This window comes from Prenolepis imparis, unplaced genomic scaffold (genome assembly GCF_030444845.1).
Source record: "Prenolepis imparis isolate NDT839.2.m4 unplaced genomic scaffold, iyPreImpa1.0 SCAF_3, whole genome shotgun sequence".
Lineage (NCBI taxonomy): Eukaryota > Metazoa > Arthropoda > Insecta > Hymenoptera > Formicidae > Prenolepis > Prenolepis imparis.
This window is the reverse complement of record NW_028141161.1, coordinates 13,726,237-13,750,788: the sequence shown is the minus strand read 5'-3', so window position 1 is coordinate 13,750,788 and position 24,552 is coordinate 13,726,237. Positions and strand designations below refer to the sequence as shown.

The window sequence follows — 24,552 nt, the reverse complement described above, 5'->3', positions numbered from 1 at the left end:
TTGATTTTCCTGACTTTTGCATCATTGTTATTTAACGTATGAATCGACATGCAATTCGCATAACGTTTCCTATACACGGAAAAGAGGATGGGCGCGTTCCTGATGACTTATTTACTATCGTTACGTGATTCGCAAACGGATATGTGACATCGCGTTTATACATATATCGCACTTCTGTGCAACAGTCAACATTAACTAAGCAATCTTTCCTCGCATCGCTAGTAGCGTTGAGAATCAAATACTGGCTTTTTAATTTCTTTAAAAAGTGCATTTAAATAAAAGAACATTATTTCATATATATTGAATCCTTCAATTAATTGCAAGCACATTATCTGAAATATAATACAACAAATCATCTTTATCTCTCTCTCTTTCTCTCTCATTTTTTCACCGCGATAAAATTATAATATTAGGGATTGTTTTAAATTATTATATTATATTTTAATAATAATTAACGTCTTTTGCGATTTTTGTAACATGTGCCACCAATAATTACAATATCCTTCGAAGTAAATTTGAATTCAAGCACACTATATGAAGCGAATCCCGAATCATTTGTTCGCTGCCGCTGTAATGACATTCGATTTTCAAGCTGTTCCACCATACATTTACATAAAATTTACAGCATCGTCGAATTATTCGACGAGTTTCAAGTCTTTGTATATATGTGCGCGCAAGATTGTGCGTATATATAGAACTAACTTAACATCAGATACGCCGACATACGATACAGAGCGGCATTCCAGTGCATTTAAATGACGACGACCGCGAGAGCGACGTGGCCCCGGGCCCCGGAATCCCGCGGCGTCGGTGGCGAAGGGTCCATTAAGAATCTGTAGAATGAATGGATCGCGTCTTTCGCGCGCTTTCCTCTTCTCTCGCGCTTGACAACTAAGTACTTAACTCGTGCGATATGAAATCGTTAATCTTATTATCATATAATATCATAGCATGCACAATACTCTGCGCTAAATAACGATAAAATGTTATTATTTAACAATCGTGACCCCAGAAGTCGCGAGCGCGACGCTTAATTACGCATCCGCGATCTAATGTAAAATTGAGCAACCGCGGACCGTCGTTTCCGGCCATAATGAAGATAAGAGCATTTCGCGGCAACGGTTAAAAACGTCAATGAGAAACCGGGCAATTAATACTGCAACGAAAGCAGGAATTTTCATTACGACTACGGGACTAACCTGGGAATATCACCTTTTGCGTCGCTCTCGCGAGATAATTAGCACCATCACCTTAAAAGCGATCAAATAAGCGGCAATAATAAGTTGCGCGATAGCCGACATCCATTTCGGAAGTGAAATTTCCCACGGGTGTTGTACGCCCGTTATTGGTAAGTCCTAATAAGAGAGAAATTCTGACTATACGGCATGCAACATTGTGCTTTGTAACGCTTTCGATGCTAGACCGGGCTAGAGAGCGAGTAGTAGTTGGTCCTGTTTCGAATGCGCTGTGTGTGTATATGTGCGTGTGTGAGACACGCTTTTAATGCTCGTTTGGAAAAATCGTTCAGCCTTGGACGACCCTAGTCCATGCCCTTTTCTGTCTCGACCAGTTCATAACGAACGACATACCATTCTCACGACGATTGCGATTAACCCTCTTGGTCCTGCATATATTTTCAGCTGCATTATAAGCCCGCGCAGCAGAATTCGCTTGTATGTACAGAATGTCCCTTGCTAACGACGCTTGCTTTTAACTTGTGTATGAATAATTAAGAAGAGTACTTGAAAAGATGTGAGTTTCTAATTTCGGAGCTGAAAGAATACTCGATTTGGTCATTGCAGAAAGGGTCAATTTTTTTTGTTAATAAGTTTGCTAAATTAATTTTATTCTGTTAATTAATTAATTTAATAATCATATACTTAAAATCTCGGTTTAAAGAAAAATATATTGCATTTAGATTCTATTAAAAACTAATAAATTTACGATAATCTTGCTTAAATTTGTTCAAATTAGTTGTAATTTCTTATTTTACATATAGTTAATAGAAAATACATTTGATCGTGAAAATACATTTTGACTCCAAAGAGAGAAAGAAAAGAAAAAAAATGCAACTGGTTCTTCTACTAAAAAAAAAAAAAAAAACCTCGGTATAATAATACATCGTATAGGCGTTACATAACTATCGTGATCCTATGACTAAACTCGAGTTTCCCGTCCATAAATCACGCTATCGATTTGCAATATCCGCAACGGGTAGGATAAAAAAGGCTCAAAGGAGTTGTTACACACCGCGTGCCGGTCAAGGAGAACGTCATTAAAACGGAGTCGTTATGGAAATGAAATTTTTGCGCAATTCGAGCGACAGGTTCGGCTGTTGGCAGCAACAGACTGATCTACGTTCATGTCGCGTCCTTTTCAAGGAAACGTTCCTTGCGATAGTGGAGGTGGTAATGAATTCCGGTGCGCTACGGCGTTGAAAGAATCATGAATGAAATGTTTCGCAGTTTCTGTTGCCTCAGCAATGTTGCAGAACGACCGATAGAGATGCCACAAGAAACTGAGGGAAAAAAAGAGAGAGAAAGAGAGAGAGAGGTAGTAGATAAATGGAAAGGCCGAAGCAGATTTGCGCTCGTTGTAAACTGCTCAAGGAGATCCGGTAATGACTCACGATCAGTGTTATGCGGAATTTTTCGCGGATGTGCCTGACGTTTATTTCTTTTCTCTTTATTCGCACTTTTTCTAGAATTTTTCACATTTCTATAGCAATTTATGCGTTTCGAATTTTGCCACAAAATGAAAAAGATGTAACTGATGAATAATTATAATATGTATGATTTTTTAGATTCTCTTTTAAACAATTAGACTTGATACATGAAAAAATTCCTCGCAAAAAAATTATCTTTTTTTTTTTAAATATATTCTATGAGACCATGTTGAAATTAACGTCATCGCCAATGTATTTGATACTTGTACTTTACTATGCGATAACGTAAGATAAAACATCTTTTATCCGCGAAAATATATTTTTTTTAAGATCCATTTTCTCCGAAATTTATTTACGACGCGACGTAAATGCGGACATACGGTGTTTCGGATCACCGTAGGCGGAGTACGATCGCACAAAGGGCGCGAGGATCTGATTTGTATACACACTGGCCCTTATTCTTTCTTCTCTACCTTTACCTCCTCGGTTGTCCTACTCGTTCTTTTTTTTACGGAGCTGCTTCTGAACAAGGAGGAAGTGAGAGAACGACGAGGACGAGAGAGCGTGTGTAAAAACGCGAAGGAACCGCGGGCTTCTCCGAGTCGCTGCGCCACGTAGATGAGGTGGTGCTATGTTAAACATGGCGCCGGACAAAGCTGCCGACGAAACCATCTCATTTTGGTGCTATCCTCTCTCAGCTGCCTTATTATATACCGGCCGACCGGCGCTCAGCGCGTTCCCTCTTTCTTTCTTCCTTCCTCTCCCTCGATATCTTCTCGTCCCTTTATTCCTTTCTTTTTACCTCTTCGCTCTTGTATTGGACCTTTCTTTTACTTCTTCTCTCTCCCTCCGAATCTCCCCTTCGCTCACTAAAATCTACCTTCTTCCAACATCGTTCTTCCTCTTTCCTTTATCTCCATTCTGTTCTCGTTTCTTCTCGATCTCCCATGCACGTCCAATGTGAGATATGCTATAAAGATCGAGATAGCGAGCTTTTAATTTTTTGATATCGTCATATTTATTTTCAACGATGTCCTAGGTTTTTTAAATTTATATCGTCGGGTTTATCCGATGCGAAAGTAAACGCTTTTTGGCGTAAACGCGCGTCAGATATAGAGTGCTTACTCTCATAACGTTAAATGTCACGATGATGCATTTTCGATCGATTTTTTTTTTAACAAAAATATTGAGTTGTGAGTGATAAGAGATGAAAGAAATGAATTAAATTTCTGAAAATGTATTCAAGTAACAAAATGTTCATTTTTTTAAATCTCAAATAGACTTTAACTTTTCACGATTTTAATTCGAGATGTTATTATCAAGATATTTAATGTAGAGAGAATATTAAAGTATCTTTTTCTTGCGTGTGTGTGCAATAATATTTCATCGCGTGAACGCTGCAAAATTAACATTAAATTCGAGACATAACTAAACGTAACGGCATCGAATTAATGAATCTCGGCTATTGCTGAACATTTTCCGGCGTTCTACTGCGACGTGGCCTATTACAATCCTCGTAAAGCCCGGACTCGTACTTCTAATCTCCGTCGTGGGTACTTTGCAGCTTATCTCACGCGGAAAACCAATTCTGACGTGTGCTAATAGCGACGGAAGTCTACTACGATATACTACTTCCCGCTTAGGCTCTCCGCACAGTGGGATGCACGTGCGCGCGTGTGCAGTTAGGCACAAATACAGGCACGTCGTGTTAACCGAGAGTTCCAGCACTAGCTCGGAGAGGCTCGTGCGTGTCGAAGTAATTTCTGTTGTCGGCGAGAGACCAACCAGTTCCTCGAACATCGTTCTCGATCTCGTGCCCGTCGGCATGTAAATTACGGGGGACGTTTCTTCCTTTACCGATACGCCGCCAAAATGTCACGCATCGCGCTTCCGAATTCATCATCTTTCGCGGCTATGTTAGATTATCGTACGTAATTCTTTTTTTTTTTCTTCTTTCTCTCGCGTGATGCACGATACCGATTGTTATTTAAAATATTATTATTTATCTCGCGATTGCAAAACGCAACGAGAGAGAAATAAAATCATTTCTTATTTCTCACTCTTGATATCTTGACACAATATGATTGCGCTAACTCTCGCTGATTACGCGACTTAAAATGCGCGAGGATACAAAATACAGAGAAAAACAATTGAACAGTGGCGATGTCGACAACAGTAATGAGAATTGTGTAGACACTCATTAGCACGAAGCGCTCGTTCGCTGCGTTTTACGACATTCGCGAAGATATAAGTTTATGCGAGTTATAATCGCGAACGCGGACCAAGAATGGGAATATTAAATCAGAGAATGGTATACGTCAAAGTATTACGTCAAAGTACACGCGTATTTACATAACATTCGTATTTAATGATATTGCATCGACATATTGTCACTTTGCAAGCAAGATATAAGCAATAGATAAAAACGTGTACTTATATACATAAAAAAAGTTTTTTAAAATTTTATTAAAATGCTAATTATTCTTCAAAGTGCGCTACGACTGTTAATTATAAAGAAATTTGAGAAATTGCGTGACTTCCATACAACAATCTCGATCTTTTCCTTATACAGATGTTTTTGGTACATCTGCCGTTACATCCTCTTCTTTTAAAACGAAAAAATTTATTGAATCACGAAGATTTAAAATATCCCAACACATCGCTTTTACAATTTAAAAAACGCAGTTTTCTTATTAAAACTTCTAAGGAATTTTGGGGCGAAAATTAAATGATCTCATATCAAGTAGTGGGATCTCTGAACCTTAAGGGCCCAATATGCCATATATCGTAGTCTCCCCTTTTTTAAGGATTCCCCCGATTGTCTCATTATTCCATGAAACGCGATTACGTCGATAAGCATCTCTCTTCCCGTTTTGTCGGTGCACTTTATAATCATTCAGACGCGACCGTTCACGAGTCGAGCGATTCTGAGAACTGGACTCGCGAGACGTTCTCTAAGCTAGTGACATTCCACACTGATACTTTTCTCATCTCGTATTTCGCGTTCACGCGTCCTTTCGCCTCCCTTCTCTTCACCTTGCTGATAACTTTTTCTCTCCGTTCCTTCTTCTCCCTACTTCCTCTTCCACTCGCTGTTGCAGCGGTGCAAAATACTAAAACCCGACTTTAGAATTTATATCGACCTCGCGGCACCTGCTGCACTTTACCGCGTCGCAGATTTCTCGATAATTATGTCATGCTTAATGCGCGATACACGCGCCGACACAAGAATCGCAATTAACATACGTTAATTTACCAATCGTCGATTAATGAAATACTTCTGTAATTTCTTAGCCTTTCACATTTCTTGGTACACCTCATGATGCTTAGAAAAATGAAAGTAGTTATATTGATTTAGCTTGCTTATAATAATCGGAAAAATTTAACATAATTATAAAGGCAATTCTAGGTAATTGTGAAATTTATACTGTATCCTATCATTAATATGTTACGCAAAACATTTTATTACTATCTTAAATCTAATAGAGGATAAATAATATAGTGTTATTTAACATTTTAAATTATAGGCTTTGAATTCAATAAATAGCATAAATATAATTTATTCTTTATTTGTCCCGAATATACTTCACACTTTAATGAAATTGAAAGATTTATTCATAATTTCTCTATTAGATACATATGTAATATATTCCTATTTTTTATTTATTTTATTTCGTTCTGCAAAAATCATTTTACATCGTGTTATAGAATTGTCATTCAATTTTTCATTATTATTTAAGCAATTGAATATTTCTGCTAAATCTGTTGCATACTACAATTGAATTAATAACCATGCACGTTAAAGGATTACGTGATTAATCAAAGTTTAACTAATTCTCCCTCCAAAAAATAAAATAGGAAATTAGTCGAATTAAAATTTAATGAACATTTAAAATAGCTCGCAAAGAGAGGAGTCGATCGACTACGTTTGACCGATTATCAGAGTCTCGTGCACCAAGTTGCATTTCAACAATTTCCTACTTTTCGGCGAGAAGAGCCATCGACCGTGCCGTGTCGTCGATCAGTATAGGCGCATCTTCTAGAAGAGAGCGTCTGACAGCCGCGACGACGCGCTCACTTTGATCGCCTGGACTTCTTCGCCACCGCGCTCCAAGTTCTTCGCTCCCTTCCTCGCGTTCGCGCGGGCCGATGCACCGGCACGGCGCGGTGCAACGTCTTTGCAATGTCTGGAATGCGGCGGCATTACGCATGCGCGCCGCATCCCTTACTCAGAACAGACGAACAGCCGGATCCGTTATGTCCCTCGACGACGACCTCACGATCGTCTGCGGGGACTTAACCGAGACCTGCGGCCCGTCTCTCTGTCTCTCTCGCTCCCCATCTTTCTTTCCTGCCGCGAAGATAGCTAAAGTTCCTAATACGAGATGCACACGCGCGCAAATGCGCACCTACGACAACGACGACGACGACGACGACGACATCGTCGCTGTTGCAACGCGAGAGACACCTGTTTTACCTTACCTTACGTGACCTTCATTGCTCCTCGCCGGCGATTAATCTTGTTTGCCACATACCACGATACACGAAGAACTCGGAGCACCAATCTTTCTCTCTTTCTCTCTCTCTCGCCGATTAGGCACGATCGGCTAATGCGAGTTAATTGATTCCGGTTGCGAGTGCTGACGGTGTATTACTTGATCGAGAATAATAGAGAAGCACGAGATAATAAAGCGCTAAATTACGCGGAGCACATTTCACAGAGATGACTAATTGAACAATGTCACGATCAATTAGTGCGGTACTCAGTATCCTTATCTCTGCAGCTTTCAAATGTATCTGTACACTAAATCTATGCGTGTGAATGCGAAGACGCTAAGAATAATTTATCATACTGTAATGTCAAAAATTATAATGATTCGGGAAACGAAGGGAGAAAAAAAATAATAGTACAATTGATTCGACGAGAGTCATTTCTACGCGTTGAGGGTGCGAATCGCGATCGACTCTAGACGCAACGTTAACAGCAGCGGCAGCATCGGGGTTGATCTTACGGTCTTATGGTTTTATGGCGTTAGACCGTGGCCGGTGGCCCCCTCCCCCCTTCCTCTTCCCCCGGAACTCACGGAGCTGAGAAGAGAGCCCGAGAGCTTGCCTTGGCGTTGGTGGAATGCGGGACGGGCAAATCGCGGTCGGCCCGCTTGCGCCTCGTTCCCATGCATTCCTTACTGCCTCTCTCGCCCCTCTGCCCCTTCTCTCTTTTTCTCTCTTTCTCTCGTCCCCCTCTCTTTCTTTCTCTTTCTTCCGCTCCTCTTCGCTCTCTCGATCTGTCTCTCTTATTCTCTTTTTCTCACTCCTACATCCTCTCACACGGATACGCCGCACTCACTCCGCACCTCTATACGCTTCTCTCATCTCATTCCTCTCCTCCTGTCTCCCTCACTTTAGTATACATATATACATATGATACATATACACTACAAACGAAGATTTCGTCTCCTTTTCCTCTTCTTTGCCCTTTTTTTTTTCATTTTCAGATTCCTCTCTGTGTCTCCCGCACACGCGAATTCGCGAGCCTTTCCTCTCTTCTTTTGCCCTTCCCTTATCCCTTGGTCCCCCGTGACTCCTCGTCTCGACGTTTAAGCATGTGTACATGTACGTATACATGCATACATATACACTCGCGCACACGATAGACGTCATTCTCTATCTGCCTCTTTCTCCCTCTCTCTTTCTTTCTTTCCTTCTTTTTCACGCGGGTCCATATTCGCACGCGCGGCCGAATCCCTGCGCTAACATCCTTGCATCTCCCTCGGAACCAAGCCATCCTACCTCTTCGTCCTGTTCTTCGACTTCCTTCTGCTTCTCGTTGAACACGCTTCTTTAACCGAGCCGAACTCCATCGCGGCGAGAAAAGCCTCGTCATGGCATCTTAACCGATCGACTCGTGCCCAACGGGCAACATTGCGCGAATCAGGCCGAGGAAATAAATATTGAGATGGAGCAATATGCCGTGTTATGCACTTCGCTCCGTTGTATTATTATATTGGTCTTTAATTTATTCTAAGCTAATATGTCTCGATAATGATATCATTAAATTATCTTTGGAGATTAATCTGATCAGCTGGCACAATTATTAAATTATTTTTGTCGATATTCGAATATATTAAAAGTATATACTATCATTTTTGTTAAGAGAATTATAGTAGATAATGCTTTTAACACGGCAGCTACTTATATATTTTTCTATTTTTTGCAACTTTTATATGTGTATATATATGTATACACATTTGCAATATTTTAATTTGTATTTTAAAAAGTTCTAAATTCTCCGTGATATGATGAAGCAACAGTGTCATCATTGTTATACTCGAGGAAGTTTTAATAGGATTTGATAAATACAAGCAACAGATTTGTTGCAAGGTGTGCAGTGCATTTTCGCACAGTATTAGCTGCTTACGTTCCTCGTCCTGTAGCGAGGAGCGGATAGGTGTTGCCACGTAAGGACAACCACGGCTTTATGGAATTCAAGATGGCTTCCATGGTGCGTCCGACAGAGTTGTAGCGACCACCATGTTAGTACTAACAAACATTTAAGTCGGCATGAATGATCTATTAAATTACGCCACAAGATCCGACTTGATCTCTAATTTTTTATTCCATTAATAGGAAATTGGCAACGTTAGTTTAATGTCACGATTGGATCTGGCTTCGCAATTGAATGTGCTATTACAAACTTATTTTACAAACTTATAACGATATGAACTTTAATTGTATAATAATTTTTTCAAATCTTTTTGTCCTTTGTCTCTTGTTTCGTGGAGAAAGGTGCGACGAGAGTTTATTCTCGCGTTTTTCCTCGCGAAAGGACCATCTAAATCGCCGACTTGTTGGCCCGGATCTTGAATATGCGTAGATAACGGTACGAAAACGTGGCACGTGTCCAGTCATGCGTTCATGTACCGAAACTCACACGCACGCAACTTTTTTCGCTCGAGATGACCGGCCCGGTTAGATCTCTTTTTTTCTACTAGGAGAAATCCGCGATCTTCGACGCGAGACTGCACGACGCCGTAGTATCGCATACTCCGCATATGAAACATCTCTCAATTATCGCTTTATAAATCAACAAATAATGGAAAGTAAGAGTTTTTTTTTCATCATTCGATAATTTTATGAAAAATTTCGTATTTATATTGAAGCGCCATACGGATAACAAAAATTACTTAAACCGCCAGAGTTGTGGAGAAATTTTATGAATGAATAGCCGCCTGTTAGCCTCTTTCTCACCGTCACGTATCTCGCATAACAAGATCCGGCAGACCACCAACATGATAAACACTTTCTAATCTACGCACAAGCGACATTCGAAGAAAAAGAGATACCGGGCTAATGGCTTTTCTAAACATCCCGCGGCACATATGCGAGAACTGAGATAACCATTCGTTTGTTATGGACTTCTTTATCGAGTCGAGACAGAAATATAGGCTTTCGCGATTTTATGTCGTGAGTTTCAGATCGAAAATTTTTCTACAGCAATTATATAGAATAAATTCAGAGAGAATTTATATTTTACTTGACAAATTAGAGACTTTAACATTAAGAGAATTAATTTGAAAATTTTTATAAGATAAAAATTATTAGATTTTGTCAATTTTTAATTAACGTTTAATTACGTAACGTTTGTGTTTCTCTACATACCTCGATATTTTACTCGACAGAATATTACTACTACTTTTATCAAATTGCAAAGTTTTACAGACAGAAAAAAATAAGAAAAGATAAAAGACAAAGATTAAGAGTTTAAATATTTTACGCAAAAAAATCGCACGTCTAAATTTTTTCACGTCCTTTTAAATTAATAATTTTGTTATATGTTTAGCTTTCTTCTATTTCGATCGTCACATCATCGGTTTTTTACCTACACTGTACGAAGCCTTAATTAAGACGGTCATGCGAAAGAAAATAAAGCGCGATTTTATTAGAAAAATTCCCTCTCCTGAAAACTCGTCATGGATCTACGCGCATATCGACTTACTCGCCAATACTTTCTCCCGGATCCTGAGAACTCCTCGCGCGAAGCATTCCTCGGCCCGGCATCCTCTACTCCCTATGAGAGAGCTCTCAGCCTCCCCGTTCCTAAGGTTATCTACCCGACTTCTCCTGTACTTTCCTTCGTTCACCATCCTTTGCTCGATCCGGCTGCTGCTTTGCGCTCGAATCTTTTGCGGCCTCAAGTTAACATGCGGTCGCGTCTGCATCGTACGTGTCGGCACGAAAGAATGATAACTTTGCTATCATTATCAACAAATAAGCAGATAAGTGACGCATAAAATATAATCAGCATTAGGGAAAGGTCGGGAAATAGGTAGGGAAATATTAATTAATACGTTGCACATATCTCACTCTTGTCAAGAAATTTTAACACGAAGCTTATATTGCAGATAAATTAAAAGATTAATTAAAACAATAATAAGATTAATTAAAAAACTCGTTACAAAGAAAATAAGTATCTAATATAAGGTCTCACTTTTCTAAATAATGTTTACTCCTTTCGAGGAACATTTCAGAGATATAATAATTATGAATGGCAGGCTAGGTTTTTCTCAGACGTTTATGAGCAATTTAACAATGAAAATTTAAAATATTAAACCTATTTACCTTCGTCCTAATCGTCTGGTATCGTACGCGATCGAAGGAATCGGGAATAGCGAGGCCCTGACCGTGGAAAGAACTCAGGAAGGAAAAGAAGCCCCGAACGACCGACAATGATAGTGCTCGTCGAAGGGCCCGCGATAAGGTAGTGGGGTACTCAGGGAAAAAGATAACCGTACTCGTGTTACAACGGCGACGAGAAGGAACGATGATACACGATCAGACACACAACACTCACAGACATACACACACACACGAATACAAACGACGGCGAGAGGAGACGGGCGGACGAGGACGATCGTTCTCGGAACTCGGATGACCTCCCCCGATGCAACTGGCGAACAGCCGGACTCGACGGGTTAACTGTATAACCACTTATGTACCTCGACGCCGCAGGAATGCGGCGACGATGATGCCGTCGTCGCATGAAATAACGCGCGACATGTCGCGGCATGACATACCTCTCGCCGGGGACCCTTCGGGCCCGCTCCCATCGTGTACGTCCACGGAGGAAAGAATCACCTTATACTGGATGATCGCCCTGCGCAAGAGCGCGGATCACGTCATTCATTCACCTGTGCTCTGCCTCTCTCGCCGCGACGTCTATCTATATGTCGACCTCGCCGTCGTTCTCTCCTGCCATTCGCGTTGATCTATTGTTTCTTGTAAATCTCGATCGTTTGCGGATAGGCGATTCGCCGAAAGAACTTGCTCTTCTATTGCATCTGGATCGATCGTTTCTAAGTTTTTTTTTCTACTTTGACTATCGATTCGCTTGCATTCAAACGGTGGTTAGACATTTTTGCGAATTGCACTTGATTCTTCGCGATACTAACGGCAACATTTTTGCACGACTGTGTTGGAAATAGGTAGTTTTATTAGCTGTCATTAAAAATTTTTTTGATACTGTCTTGTTTTCGAAGCAATATGCATCACTAAATTCGTGAAATATCTCATTAATTTTTTATTTTATTTCGGTATTAAAACTGTGTTCAAAAATGCACTTTTTAATAGATTTTTATAAGTTTTAACACTCAAAAAAATTCTACTTTTATAAAGACATAAAGAGAGAAATTTGTGGAGAACATCCCTAAAACGTTTTCTCATTTGGAGATAAAATAAGCATACACTATCTTAAAAATAAAAATTTTCATAGTATTACGCTAATTATTTAAAATAATAATTGTAAAATAATAGTTTTGTACTCTGTAATTGTTAACTTAATTATATGTGGGATTAATTTATATTTCTCAGCAGAAGCGAAGGGAACTTATTAACTATTTGTCAAGCCGCAATGTATGATTACTAACAACGATGACTCTTAAGCCTTACGAAGGTTTATTCTCGCTATAGCGTGCGCCACGTCTGATGCTCATGAATATCGAATTACGGGAGCTAGATCGCGGAAGATCTTCGTTACCGCGTTCCACGTACCAGAACCGAAGGGTTTTTCTTCGTTTCAGTGGTTTCGCGCGCGCGCGCGACTTTGTCCGATCCGGTCGAGCCATTCATTCGGAATAGTTAGTCTCCTCCATAAAGCCTGGTACCGTTTTCTCGCTTCTTATGGGTCTTAGAATTGGATCGTCTCCCTAACTCCTCCAACGGGGCTCTCTCTCGACCATTTCCCGTTCTTCAATTCAACTCCGGTCATGGGATTATTGCGAGGCCTCAGGTTCTAGTTTTGTAGGAATACTATTACGCCGATTCTAAGAATCTCTCATTGAAGTTGTACTGAAAGAGAGAAACAGCATCTCGATAACCCCAGAGTTGGATTATAATTGATTTCACAATTACCTTCGAAGAAAATCTAACCGAGAAGTAAAAAAATTTTATCTCACCGCGACAGTCGAAGAAATTATTCCATGTATTTTTAATAATTTACCAATAGAGATCGCTGTATAGGTGTGAAAATCGCTGGGATTATAATTACTTTAGAAATTATCGTCAAAGGGAAACGCAACCTACTTTCTGCTAAAAATATTCTCATGCATAATTCGACAAATATGTAAATAGCTCGTCTCTTATGCATCTCGCGGAATTCAAATCTATTAATCGATCGATTCATCCGCGAAGTTTCGAAAAGTTCAACCTCAGCATTTCTCGACTTGCTCTCTTGGAGTAGTGAATGGAAGGATTCGTTGCGAGATTGTGGCGAATCGCGGGGTCTTTGCGCGATGATATTCCGAAGATGAGGAGAATTCCGCGACGACGACGTGCAATATATGCGAGATATCCCGCCGGCTCTTGTGTGTGTTAGACTGTGTACGCGATCTCGTCGTTCATTCACCTGTTACGTCTCTCTTTCCCGCTGTTCCTTTCCTTTCCTCCTCGCTCGCTATCTCGCTCTCTGCCTACCTTTCTCCCTCATTCTTCAACGTGATTCTACCATGCTATTACTTGGACCATAGATCACACTTGGCGGTCCGCGAGGTCGCGGAAAAGAGAGACAGAGATGAACCGAGGTCGAGGAAAGAGGTCTCGCGAGCTTACAACGAAGCTAACTCTGCGTGTGTTTCCTTCTGTATATCGATCGTGTCACTAATACACCGTGTAATTATTTTGGCGAATAATATATAGAGTGTTAATTTTTTTCTAACATATCTTTTTACTCGTGTAAAGAGAAATTTATCTTGATTATATTTGAAATTAAAATCATATACCTTAATTGATAATTAATTTTATCTTGAGAATTAGACAGTAATAGTATGGTCATATTAATTTATATCATTTATATGTAAATGGCCTCTGGTGGATAGGCACACCCCTTCCCACATACACATACCTCCTACATACAATTAAATATCATAATTAATTATTAATGTTAATGATACGAACATGTTACATTACCTCAATTTATTCGCGACCATTTCTCCAATAATTTTATGTCGCTGCCAGACGTTACAGCCTGCGTAACTGGAAGCGAAACTCGAGACTTTGTCGTTCATTGACATCTTATTTATGAGCGGCGATCCTTGGTCGAGTAAGCTTTGCCGTTCTCCGGTAAGCATGAAAGAGCGAGCGGTACACCGGCTAGATCTAGGAAGCCTCGCGGCTCTCCGAGCGCTCTGCTCCGCTCGCAAAGATGGAAAAATCCGGGGAATGTCGAAGTCGTCGACCAGTTTCAAGAACTCACCGCTGTGCCGGTGCGATGTGTGTGTGTGTGTGTGTGTGTGTGTGTGTGTGTGTGTGCATATGTATCTGTGTATGTGTGTATGTGCAAGTTGATTCTCGCGCGGAGCTACCTTGTCTCCTTTGGTTTCGTTCTTATCCTGCGATCGCGCTAAGCGCTTCTTTCTCTCTCTCTCTTTCCCATTCTACAGCGGAACAGCTGCTATTTTTGCATACCGCCGCCGCTCACTGCAATCCGCCAGTGCAGCCTTGCGCTTCCATCTTACAGAATTCGCGAATGGATATTTCTTATACTCGAAGTAAGATCGATGAATCTCACTGCAGTTAGCACTTAGCACGGAAATGTCACGAGACGTCGGAACGTTTCTTATAATTTCTGGTGAAAAAATCATGTTCAGATATAGATAAAGGATATAAAATACACTTCACTATTATTATTGTCGCTAATGTTAATTAAAAAGATTTTGGAGTTCATTAATTTTGTTAATATTTGCGATGGAGTTATTATTATCATTTTTGTTTATAATTAATACAGCGTACAGAAAAAACTTAAGGTAAAATTCGAAACTCGAAATTTGTTGCAGAAATCTTGCGATCGGGATCGGAATACAAAACTTTCCGGAAGGATTGGCGGTGTCTCTGCCTCTCCAGGCCGCCGGGATTAGTACCCTGAAAAGCTTCTGGTACGGTCAGCTTTCGGGGATGGTGGAACCTATCGCCGGTGTGCTTGGTGCAGCCGGAGTGACGCTCGCCGCACCTGCGCTACCTTATGCACTTGCCTTCGCGGCCGGTGCGATGATCTATGTCGTGATCGACGACATCATCCCGGAAGCGCATCAAAGGTATGTACCGTATAATCACCTGTCCCCGAGAAAACTTGAAATTGCTAAACGATTTCTATTGCGCGCTATTTTTACAATACTCAAAAATACAACCAACGGTTACTTTACTTAACTCGTTCTCAAGATTGCTATAATGTTCGATAAGTCTCTCGAAAATGCATAAGAATAAAATCAACGGAATAATTAAGTAAAATCGCAAGTAATAAATCTGTTTGGAACGTTTTCAACTGCAACTATATTTCCAAAAGATAAGTAATGTAATATATATAATTCGCGCGAAAAATGCACATGTTAAAAAAAAAAAGAAAAGAAAAAACGTAGAAGGTGGTGTTGAATACAGAAGGGTGAAGCTGGTTCGCACAGACGATCTTGGACGCAATTCGTTCCCTTAACTGGTTCCGGCTTCTCATCCTTTCTTCTCTCCCTTCTTCCTTTTTCTCTCTATTTCTCTCTATCTCTCCTTCTGTCTCTCTTTCTCTCTTATTCATTTTTTTTTAAATACCGTTCGTACTGGAGGCACCAGTCCACGGTGCACTTGCACCCGTTTCCGTCTCACGTTTCACCCTCGGCCCATTCAGGGCGAATTAGAACCCGGTCCTAGGCTCGGAGTCAGAAGGGCGGAAGGCGCTTTTCCCACCGACACAATGACCCTTTATTTCGGGATTTATTCTCCCGCCAATGGAGATGCGGACCGCGGATGGTCGTTCGATGGCGATTTCTCGACCATGCGCGATTCTCCAATCCAATCGTTCCGCAGACTTCTCGCCTTACGAGTAATCTGAGCTTCTCTCTCTCGTTATCGTTCGATATCTTTGTATATTTGTCATTCTTTGTCAAGAATATTATTTGCGCTGAGCTGATTGCTATGCATATACGCTTGCTATATAAAGAAAAAAGCTCTGCTGTGCGAATAAATCAATTTAGAGATTATGACCCTCAATAATAAATTATACTTCTTGTACTTATCTATATTTTTGATATATTTTCTTTATAAATTCTTATATCTCTAAATACTCTAAAATCCAGAAATTGTCATGAAATCTATTAAATTAATTAAAAATTAGATCTCTCTCTTATTTAATTTAACATGCTATATTATGTATGTCTCGTACAATAATTATTAGCGCTATGGCAATGAAATAATTAAATAATGCTTTCACTTTAACTTGTAACGTTACTGCAAACGTTACTGCAAACTCTGTAACTCAGAAACATTTCGTATGATTGAAAGCTACTAGAACTCAGCAAAATCGTTTCTGCGATCATGCGGAGCAATACAACGCATAAATAATGAGAAGGAAAGATTTTTGTGGTGTATGTCCTATGAATTTCTACTTGTGTCAAGTGGACACGCACATATATAATATACATATACATATATGTATACATATATATTTATATACAGATACATTACGCGCACACAAGCGCATACGTATCTACGATGTCCGTATTCGAGAGCGATTACGGTACAATGGCGCGTGACGGCAGTGCCGTAGTTAGCGCGCCGTCGACGAAACGGACGTGGCGAATTTCTTTCCCAGGCCCGACGGCGGTCTAGTTGAAGAAGGCGCATTGTCATTATAATTGGCTCCTTTTGTATTTCGCGTGCGATCTAACCGCCCGGATAACCGAGCGCGCCGCTCTCTTTCCCTCCTTTACTTTTCCTCTCACGTCGCGCGCGGATCCTCTGAGACAGTCGTTCTCGACTCGCTCCCTCGGGAACCCTTCGGGTGGCCGGAAAACACAAAAGTGAAAACAGATCGCTCTTGGCTCTTTCGCGTCCGTTCCTCGTCTTTCCTCGTCTCCTTCGCGGAAACCGTTGCTCGACCTCCGCGAAGGAAGAGTTCTCTCTCTCTCCGCGAGAACAATCCTTCTCCAAGGAAGAAAGTTCTCTCGCTTCATCTCGAATTGCATTTGCATAGGTTGCACGCAATCCGACTTTGCTTTTCGCTTAACGCTAACGCAATCGGCACATCAATATCTTCGAAATTCTAATGACGATCACATTCGAAAAGCATATTTATGACCAAGTCCTTTTAGAAATAAAAATTTCCCTTTTATACGCGAACGCGCGTACAAATATGTGTATTATTAACAAGTCCTCATTTCTCCTTAAGAAACGACGATGAATACATTTCTAAAGTGCCATAAGTGCCCAACTCGCAATTTGTAATATTTGTATTACCATCGTGCTACCAGAGTCGTACTTGTCAAACTCCTACTTGTTTTATTTAAAGAAAGTATTAAAAATTATGGGTTAAACAATCTGCACACATCACCGACATCACTTACGCCATTAGTTGTTGATCAAAAAAAACTTTCTTCGTGTCCACATCGTAACCAAGATTAAGATTACGAGACGGAGGAAAAGTGTTGCTGTATCGAAAAATTATATTCGCGTTTATTTAATTAAACTGGGCCAAGTACGCAATGTAATATCAATCTAAGTCGGAAGAGCGGAAAGGGATAAAAGTAATATATTTTCGAATTTTCTCAAGACTTCGATACTTTCGCGAAACGAGAAGTACCAAGACAAAAATCAGCACGGCTCGACTCAGCTTGGTTCGACTCGCGTTTCGTGGAACGGTCGCCCCTCGTGCAATTTGCATTTTCTTCTGCTCGGCGAAAAGGAACGCCTGCTTCATCGCCGATGATACTCGTGTTCCGCGTTCGACGCGATCTGATCTCCACGATATAGGGATATTTAAATTTATCGCCTTATCGAAACTTTCACTTATTCGGAGATAATCCGAATAATTAGCTGACATTTCCTTCGGCGACTAAAATACAGTTTCGATTGTAAGAAGAATTCCAAATTAATGAAACATTGATGCGATTTAATATATAGAATGTTCGATAATGAATTTAAATTACAACTATTTCAAACTGTCAAGAGAGTTTGGAGAAAACCGAGAAATATATAGAGTATACGTAAGAATTTTTTATTATTGTTCGCCAGAAATTAACATTTCACGAATATCGGATTCAATTCAAATTACGCTAAATATACATAATTACGATAAATCGAATCGAGGCTCGATTTTTATTCAGCGAATGCGAAACGTCACTTAACGCGAGGGCCCAGTTTTACGGCAGACGACGACGATGACAACGACGACATTGGGGATCGACATTGTTATCCCGGCTACTATTGCGATGTGTGAGACACGATAATGACCAATAAAAATACAAATTTTCTGAGGCACACCGAAAAGAGGTACTTACCGCGCGGATATGATTGATGTGGTAGAACGCCCACCGAAATACAACGACGCGTTTCGCCGGCCGTTAAAATTGATGGCCGTATATAATTTACGAAATCAACAAGCCGTGACGCGTGCAATACTGGGGTATATACGCGCGGCACGAGTGTGTGCTTTGTATGTGCTTAATCCCTACTTACTTGCCGCGAAAACCCTTTTATTTCTCGCCATCCTGGGCCTCTCTTTCTCCCAGGTCGTTGCCACGGGGCCGTAGGCAGCGAGACGACGAGGATAGTGGTGGGCGACGGCGCCAGTGCCGCCTTTTTAATTCCCCGTACCCTCGTCCCCCGTCCGTACCCTTCGTCCTTCGATTTTTACGTTCGATCCGCGCGCCGCCGGTTGCGCTAATTAAAATTCCCCTCCCGCTCCTTACCGCGCATAAATCACGTCTATACCGCGATGTTGCGCAAGACCGATCAAGTGCGACGAAAATCCAGAAGAAAGACCTTCCAAGAAAGCCTAAAGGACACTCGTGTATCTTTGAATAACTTTAACAGGACTCGCAATCTCATTTTTCAGAACGTAATAATAAAACTGTATAAAAAGTTACGAAGAACCTTAGCTATTCTGGCTATCGTTAGAATATAAAAAAACTTTTCGAGTACAAGATTGCACCTGCGAAGATCGTAGAGAAAAGAAAATGTTTCACGTTTCACTGACTGTAATCAACACAGTCGTAAGGACCTCGCGATTCTCTGCGATCTTAATGCGAATACGTCGCGTATATTTTCTGTTTACAGCGGAAATGGCAAACTCGCCAGTTGGGCAGCCATCGTCGGTTTCCTGGTGATGATGTCTCTAGACGTTGGCCTAGGTTAAGGACATCATCCACAAAGTAGTCGTTCACAAAGCGTGTCCAACGCTTTTGTGAACGTGTAAAAATTATGTGCGGTAACAAGTGTTTACAGTCGCGGAGACATGTCTTTTCGACTCGCGGTATTCATTGGACAATAGCGTGTCTTTTCGAAAGAGGCGAAAATTAAGTGCTGCAATGTTTCCTGACCTGACCTATCTTTTTTTTTTTTATTCGTTGAGGCACTTTTTTCATCCTTAAAGACTCAGGAGAATCGAATAGTAGTGAAGTAGAAGATAATTGCCAATCAATACGTATTTCCACAAATCGTAACATATTTATCGAGAAACAGACTTTAACGCAAGAAATTATTATAATATCGCTAAACACCCTTTTATCACGGTAATTATTGCATTTCCATTATTATCGTTACCACACAAATACCTGTGTGAAAGAGAGACGAATTTTATTATATTTACAACATCAAAAACCGAATTTATCGAATATCATTATTGTACTATGTATATATACTACTAGTTTCAATTTCGGTAAAATATTGATTAAGACGGAGATATTAGAGATTGCGTTTTAATCTTGATTTATTCGTTGTGATTCGATGTTCGATTAATGTGGTGGCAAAAGTTGAGTTGTTTAATCGTGCAAAGTACATTTTTTTAAAGCGGAATATTTCTCGCTTTTCTAAAATGCATTTCATTCTGAAAACGTCTTCCCGTCTATGTAGTCTTCAGTAATTGCAGAAATCGAATAGAATCGAAGACACAACAATTTGCCGGACTAAACTTAAAATCGAACATCGAACTCAATGTCTTTCAGGATTCACCGAGATAATTGCAAGATCGATGCAATCGTAAAAAATAATTAATCAATAGATAAAACAATTGAAAGAATGCACAGCGTCGAGAAAACTGTCGAAAAAAAATTAATTTTCTCAAAATATTTCTTTCATCGAGAATATAATAATGAATATCTCGCAAAGATATATGAGTTGATATTAATTTCTTATTTAAACAGATTTATTATTATACGACAATTTTGAACTGACAGGATTAATTAAAGCATTAATGTAAATTGTTTATTGATTTCCTATATAATGTGTGCAATCTATTATTATTGTGTTGTTTTTTGATATGTCTCATTATATAATTGCACTTTAATTTTTCCATTATTGTGCTATTAAATGAAACCGCAATATTTGTTGTGCAATTTTTAAAGATTAATAATGTGTCCATGAATGTTAGTCATTGGTTCAATAATACAAGCATGTCTCCAACACATGCTGTATTATTACTCGGCCAAATTCTAAATGTGGTTAATATTATGAGGTTTTGATTGCAGTTTTTTTTTCTAATCAGTGAACTAATTCGCTCGTCAATCATCTATACAGGGTGTCCGGTAATAGTCGCATCAACCGTCGTGTGCAGGTAGAGCTAGTTAAACCGAGTAGAAAAGTCCTCTATCATTTTGCGATATTCTCAATAATAAGAGAGATATTAATTAATAAAGATCGGCCAATTCGCGTAACGACGGCGAGAAGAGACAGCCCAGTTTTATGTCGTTACTAAGCATGCGGCGAAAAGAAACAGTATAATGTTACACGGTTGCTAAGCGCGCGATGAAGCGGGGAGGAGCGCTTTACAAAAGACAGTAACTCCATACGAGTAGCGCTAACTCTGGACCCCCGAGTGGGCTGTCTCTTCTCGCCGCACGCTTATCATCGCGCGAATTGGCTGATTTTCTTTAATTTATTTCTCTCTTATTATTGAGAATATCACAAAATGGTAGAGGACTTTTCTACTCGGTTTAACTAGCTCTACCTGCACACGACGGTTGATGCGACTATTACCGGACACCCTGTATACTTCCAATTCATTGCCATAATTTATAGAATTTATTCTTAATGAAAGACTTATTGTCGTATCTAAATCTGTTTTTTTGAAACAAAAGTTTCTCTAGAAAAAGTATGAATTTCATAATGTCTTTCGTGCGCACGATACACATCCACGCAATTATTTTAACTACATTTCTCATATCTGGAAGGTACAAACCTTTACGCAGATTTATTGCGTTACAATGTGTTCTTTCTAATTACAGAGCGCGTACAGTGCAATTTCATTCTTATGACATGGCGTTTACCCTGTAACAACGAGGTTGCTCCTGTTGACATAAAAATAGGCCACCTCGCGAAATTGGATACACGCCTGTGATATTTCCTTAACAATTTTTTTTAACTGTTAAACAATTTTTTCTCTTTTAATTTTTTAGTAACGATGTACATTTGTATTTACTATTAATACAATGCATGCATCGCACACTAATAGCATTGAACATGATTGCTATTTCATGAAAGTAGGAATGTTGTGAATATATAAGTTATATCGATTTAAAGTTGATCTTTTTATCCTAATGTAGAATTGTAGTTGATTTTTTTTATTTTGAAAATATATAGGTTTCTTATACAATCTATATAATATTTATTTTTAATATATGATACGAGTATATAATATTCTCCGTTTATTAAAGCGATTGCTGCAAGTCGGCATTCGAGATCGATATTTCGCGATACGCATATATTCTCGCAATAATTGAAAAATATATAATAAATCAATCACACTAGATGTCTGGTTCTCGACGCTGTACATTTATGTAAGATATAAAGACTATATTTTGATACACTGTCGATAGATCACTAAAACATTAGGAATATACGAGTGTGCCGACACTCACGTATGTATAAAAAAAAGAGCCGTGACGTAAAAAGACAAGGTGAAACTTTGTCGTGGATGTACTCAGTCAAATTAATAGCGAGGCTTTTTGACGCAGTCAGAAATTGATCTCAAATCATGAGAAGCAATATACTTGCCAATTAATATCGGTGCTCCGGTATGATAATTAATATAGCTTTTCTTAATTACGCATTTTGATTAGGGATCAATTTTTGATTGGCAGTTTTTTCCACGCTGTTGTTATTATATGCGCAATGTTACATCTTGTTTCTTTTTATTGTGCTTATATAGAATTATAATTCTCGTATAATTATAGTTTCGTTAGGTAGACTGTCTGGTTTCATGGACGTCGAAAAGCATCTTTCGCATGATAATTTTCACTAATGTCGCGATGAGATTTGATAAGGACTGTCATCTTAAGCATGGATTGGAATTAATCTCAACATTATATTACTGACATTTTATAAAATAAAGATTGTCAATTTCGAAGTCAATTAAGCTTTTTCCGAAAAAAAAAAAAAAAAAAAATTTTTTTTATTGTAGGAATTTTATTGTATAAATATTACTGGCGGATTTTTTCGACGATCCTCGATCCGGACAATCGGTATCACTACCATTTAAAGAGTACACTGCGTACCACCGACACTCGGTTTATATTAAATCAGTGCGAACAAGCATCAGCCGAAGCTTCGATGATAGAAGCGAGGGTCGATCAACATCGCGTTGATGATTATGACATATGCGCGAGTGATGCTTTAGCAAAATATATCTTCCGTAATTAATCAGGTAATTAATTACGTGGATCATGTGATTATATCATATTGTACTTTAGATATAGTTAGTACAGTCAATTGTAAAATTTGTGCAGATACATTTCAGGTAAATTGCAAAAATTTACGCCTGCCTGCTGCTTTATTAATTTGGCGATTAGTACTTGATTGCAAGGAATCTATATATCAGCGAAAACGATAACGAATTAATTAAAAGACCTCAATCAGGAATATTTTATATTGGACATGGGATTGCGTTGGCACATTGCGTAACGAATTCTCTTTTCATTTTTATAACTGTAAACTACATTATGAATCTTTTTCAATTAAATTACGTGCCTTCGTAACTTAATTAGTATATTATTCGTTTAAATATGAGTATTAAGGATATTCGGAGAATTGACAAGACGACGATATAATTATTGTTATATAATCTACTTGTTATTTCGTCCAGATTAAATTGATAATTCGTCCGGAAATCTTTACACCTCGCATATTCAAGACATATTCATCGCGAATTCAACGTTGCGATGTAACGATTTATAAAAATATGCAATAAAAATAATACATTAAAATATGCGTATATAATATATATAGCATATATAAAACATTCATTCCATTTTTTTTTCCTTAGCCTGCGAATTAACTGTACCAATAATGTTAAAAATATGTATTCCGTAACAATCCCATTCCTCTTGCTTTACCTGAGACAGCAGAGTAGAATTTTTTATATGTATATAGTTATATTGTTCTATATATAATATTATATTTTATTTCAATGTATTATATTAATGTTAGCAAATGTGTTTCCATGGTTCTGAGTGATAAAGATTTTGGTGTAACATCTTTGTAAAGAGAGAGAGAACTAATTTAAATATAATAGATGGTATTACACTAGGAAAGAACACACTTGTCGTATGAGCGGATGCATCGACGGTAAGTTCTCTCCTTGACTCTCAGACACGGTAAAGTGTCGGTGCAGCTCGGCGCGACTCGGCTCGGATCGGATCGGCGCAATGCATCTCTCAGACGCTTTGCGTCTCTCATCAGAGTTGCATAACCCAAGGAGAACCGAGACATGAATGGAGCCGAGCGGCGTGCGACAAGGACGGCTGCATCGCCAACTTGCTTTCCCGGTGCAGCGAGTGCGAGCGTGCGGTAGGTAGTACAAGTGGTACGGCGCACTGACCGCGAAAGGTATGCCAGTTCGGGAACAGTGGTGGATTTAGGAATAGATTGGGAAGAAAAGGGAGATTTTAGCTCTGGGAAACTGATAGAGAATAGTACGTTTTCGATAACTTTAAGGCATAGTGATTACATAATCGATTACATATATGTATATAAATTTTTGTAGATTTAAACAAAGAATTTAAAGCAAAAAACTCGTAAGATGTAGTACGCAAAATCAGCAATTATTAGACTCATTGGATATTTTTTTAATTGCGCATATATTTTCTTCTCCACTTGGCAGTCTTTTTCCAACATCAAATATAAATGTAAAGGGGCACAGGACTAGATCTAAGAAGGTATGGAGAGTCTTGACGAGGGGTAGCTTCGAATTAACATACTTAGAGCAGTATGATGTGTGAATCCGTCACTGTTCAGTGCGTGAACGAAAGAGGGACGAGGGGAAGGAAGAGAGGAAGCACAGCGAAGCACAGGGCGAACAGAAATGACGGCAGTGGCCGGTATAGAGTCCGGCAGAGAGTAGTGGCGAGAGAAACAGAGAGGAG

At 39.4% G+C, this 24,552-nt stretch overlaps 1 protein-coding gene across 2 annotated transcripts in view; it reads left to right on the top strand.

Moving 5' to 3' along the window:
* The window catches only part of Zip48c (Zinc/iron regulated transporter-related protein 48C), a 34,671-nt gene extending 12,000 nt beyond the window's left edge, over positions 1 to 22,671 (top strand). For both annotated transcript variants that reach the window (XM_083034844.1, XM_083034843.1), the window contains exons 5-6: positions 14,992 to 15,249; positions 19,253 to 22,671. In XM_083034844.1, coding sequence (XP_082890970.1) covers positions 14,992 to 15,249; positions 19,253 to 19,331 — 337 coding nt within the window. In that variant the 3' untranslated portion in view covers positions 19,332 to 22,671. The remainder of the gene's footprint in view (positions 1 to 14,991; positions 15,250 to 19,252) is intronic.
* Positions 22,672 to 24,552: the final 1,881 nt, after the last annotated feature.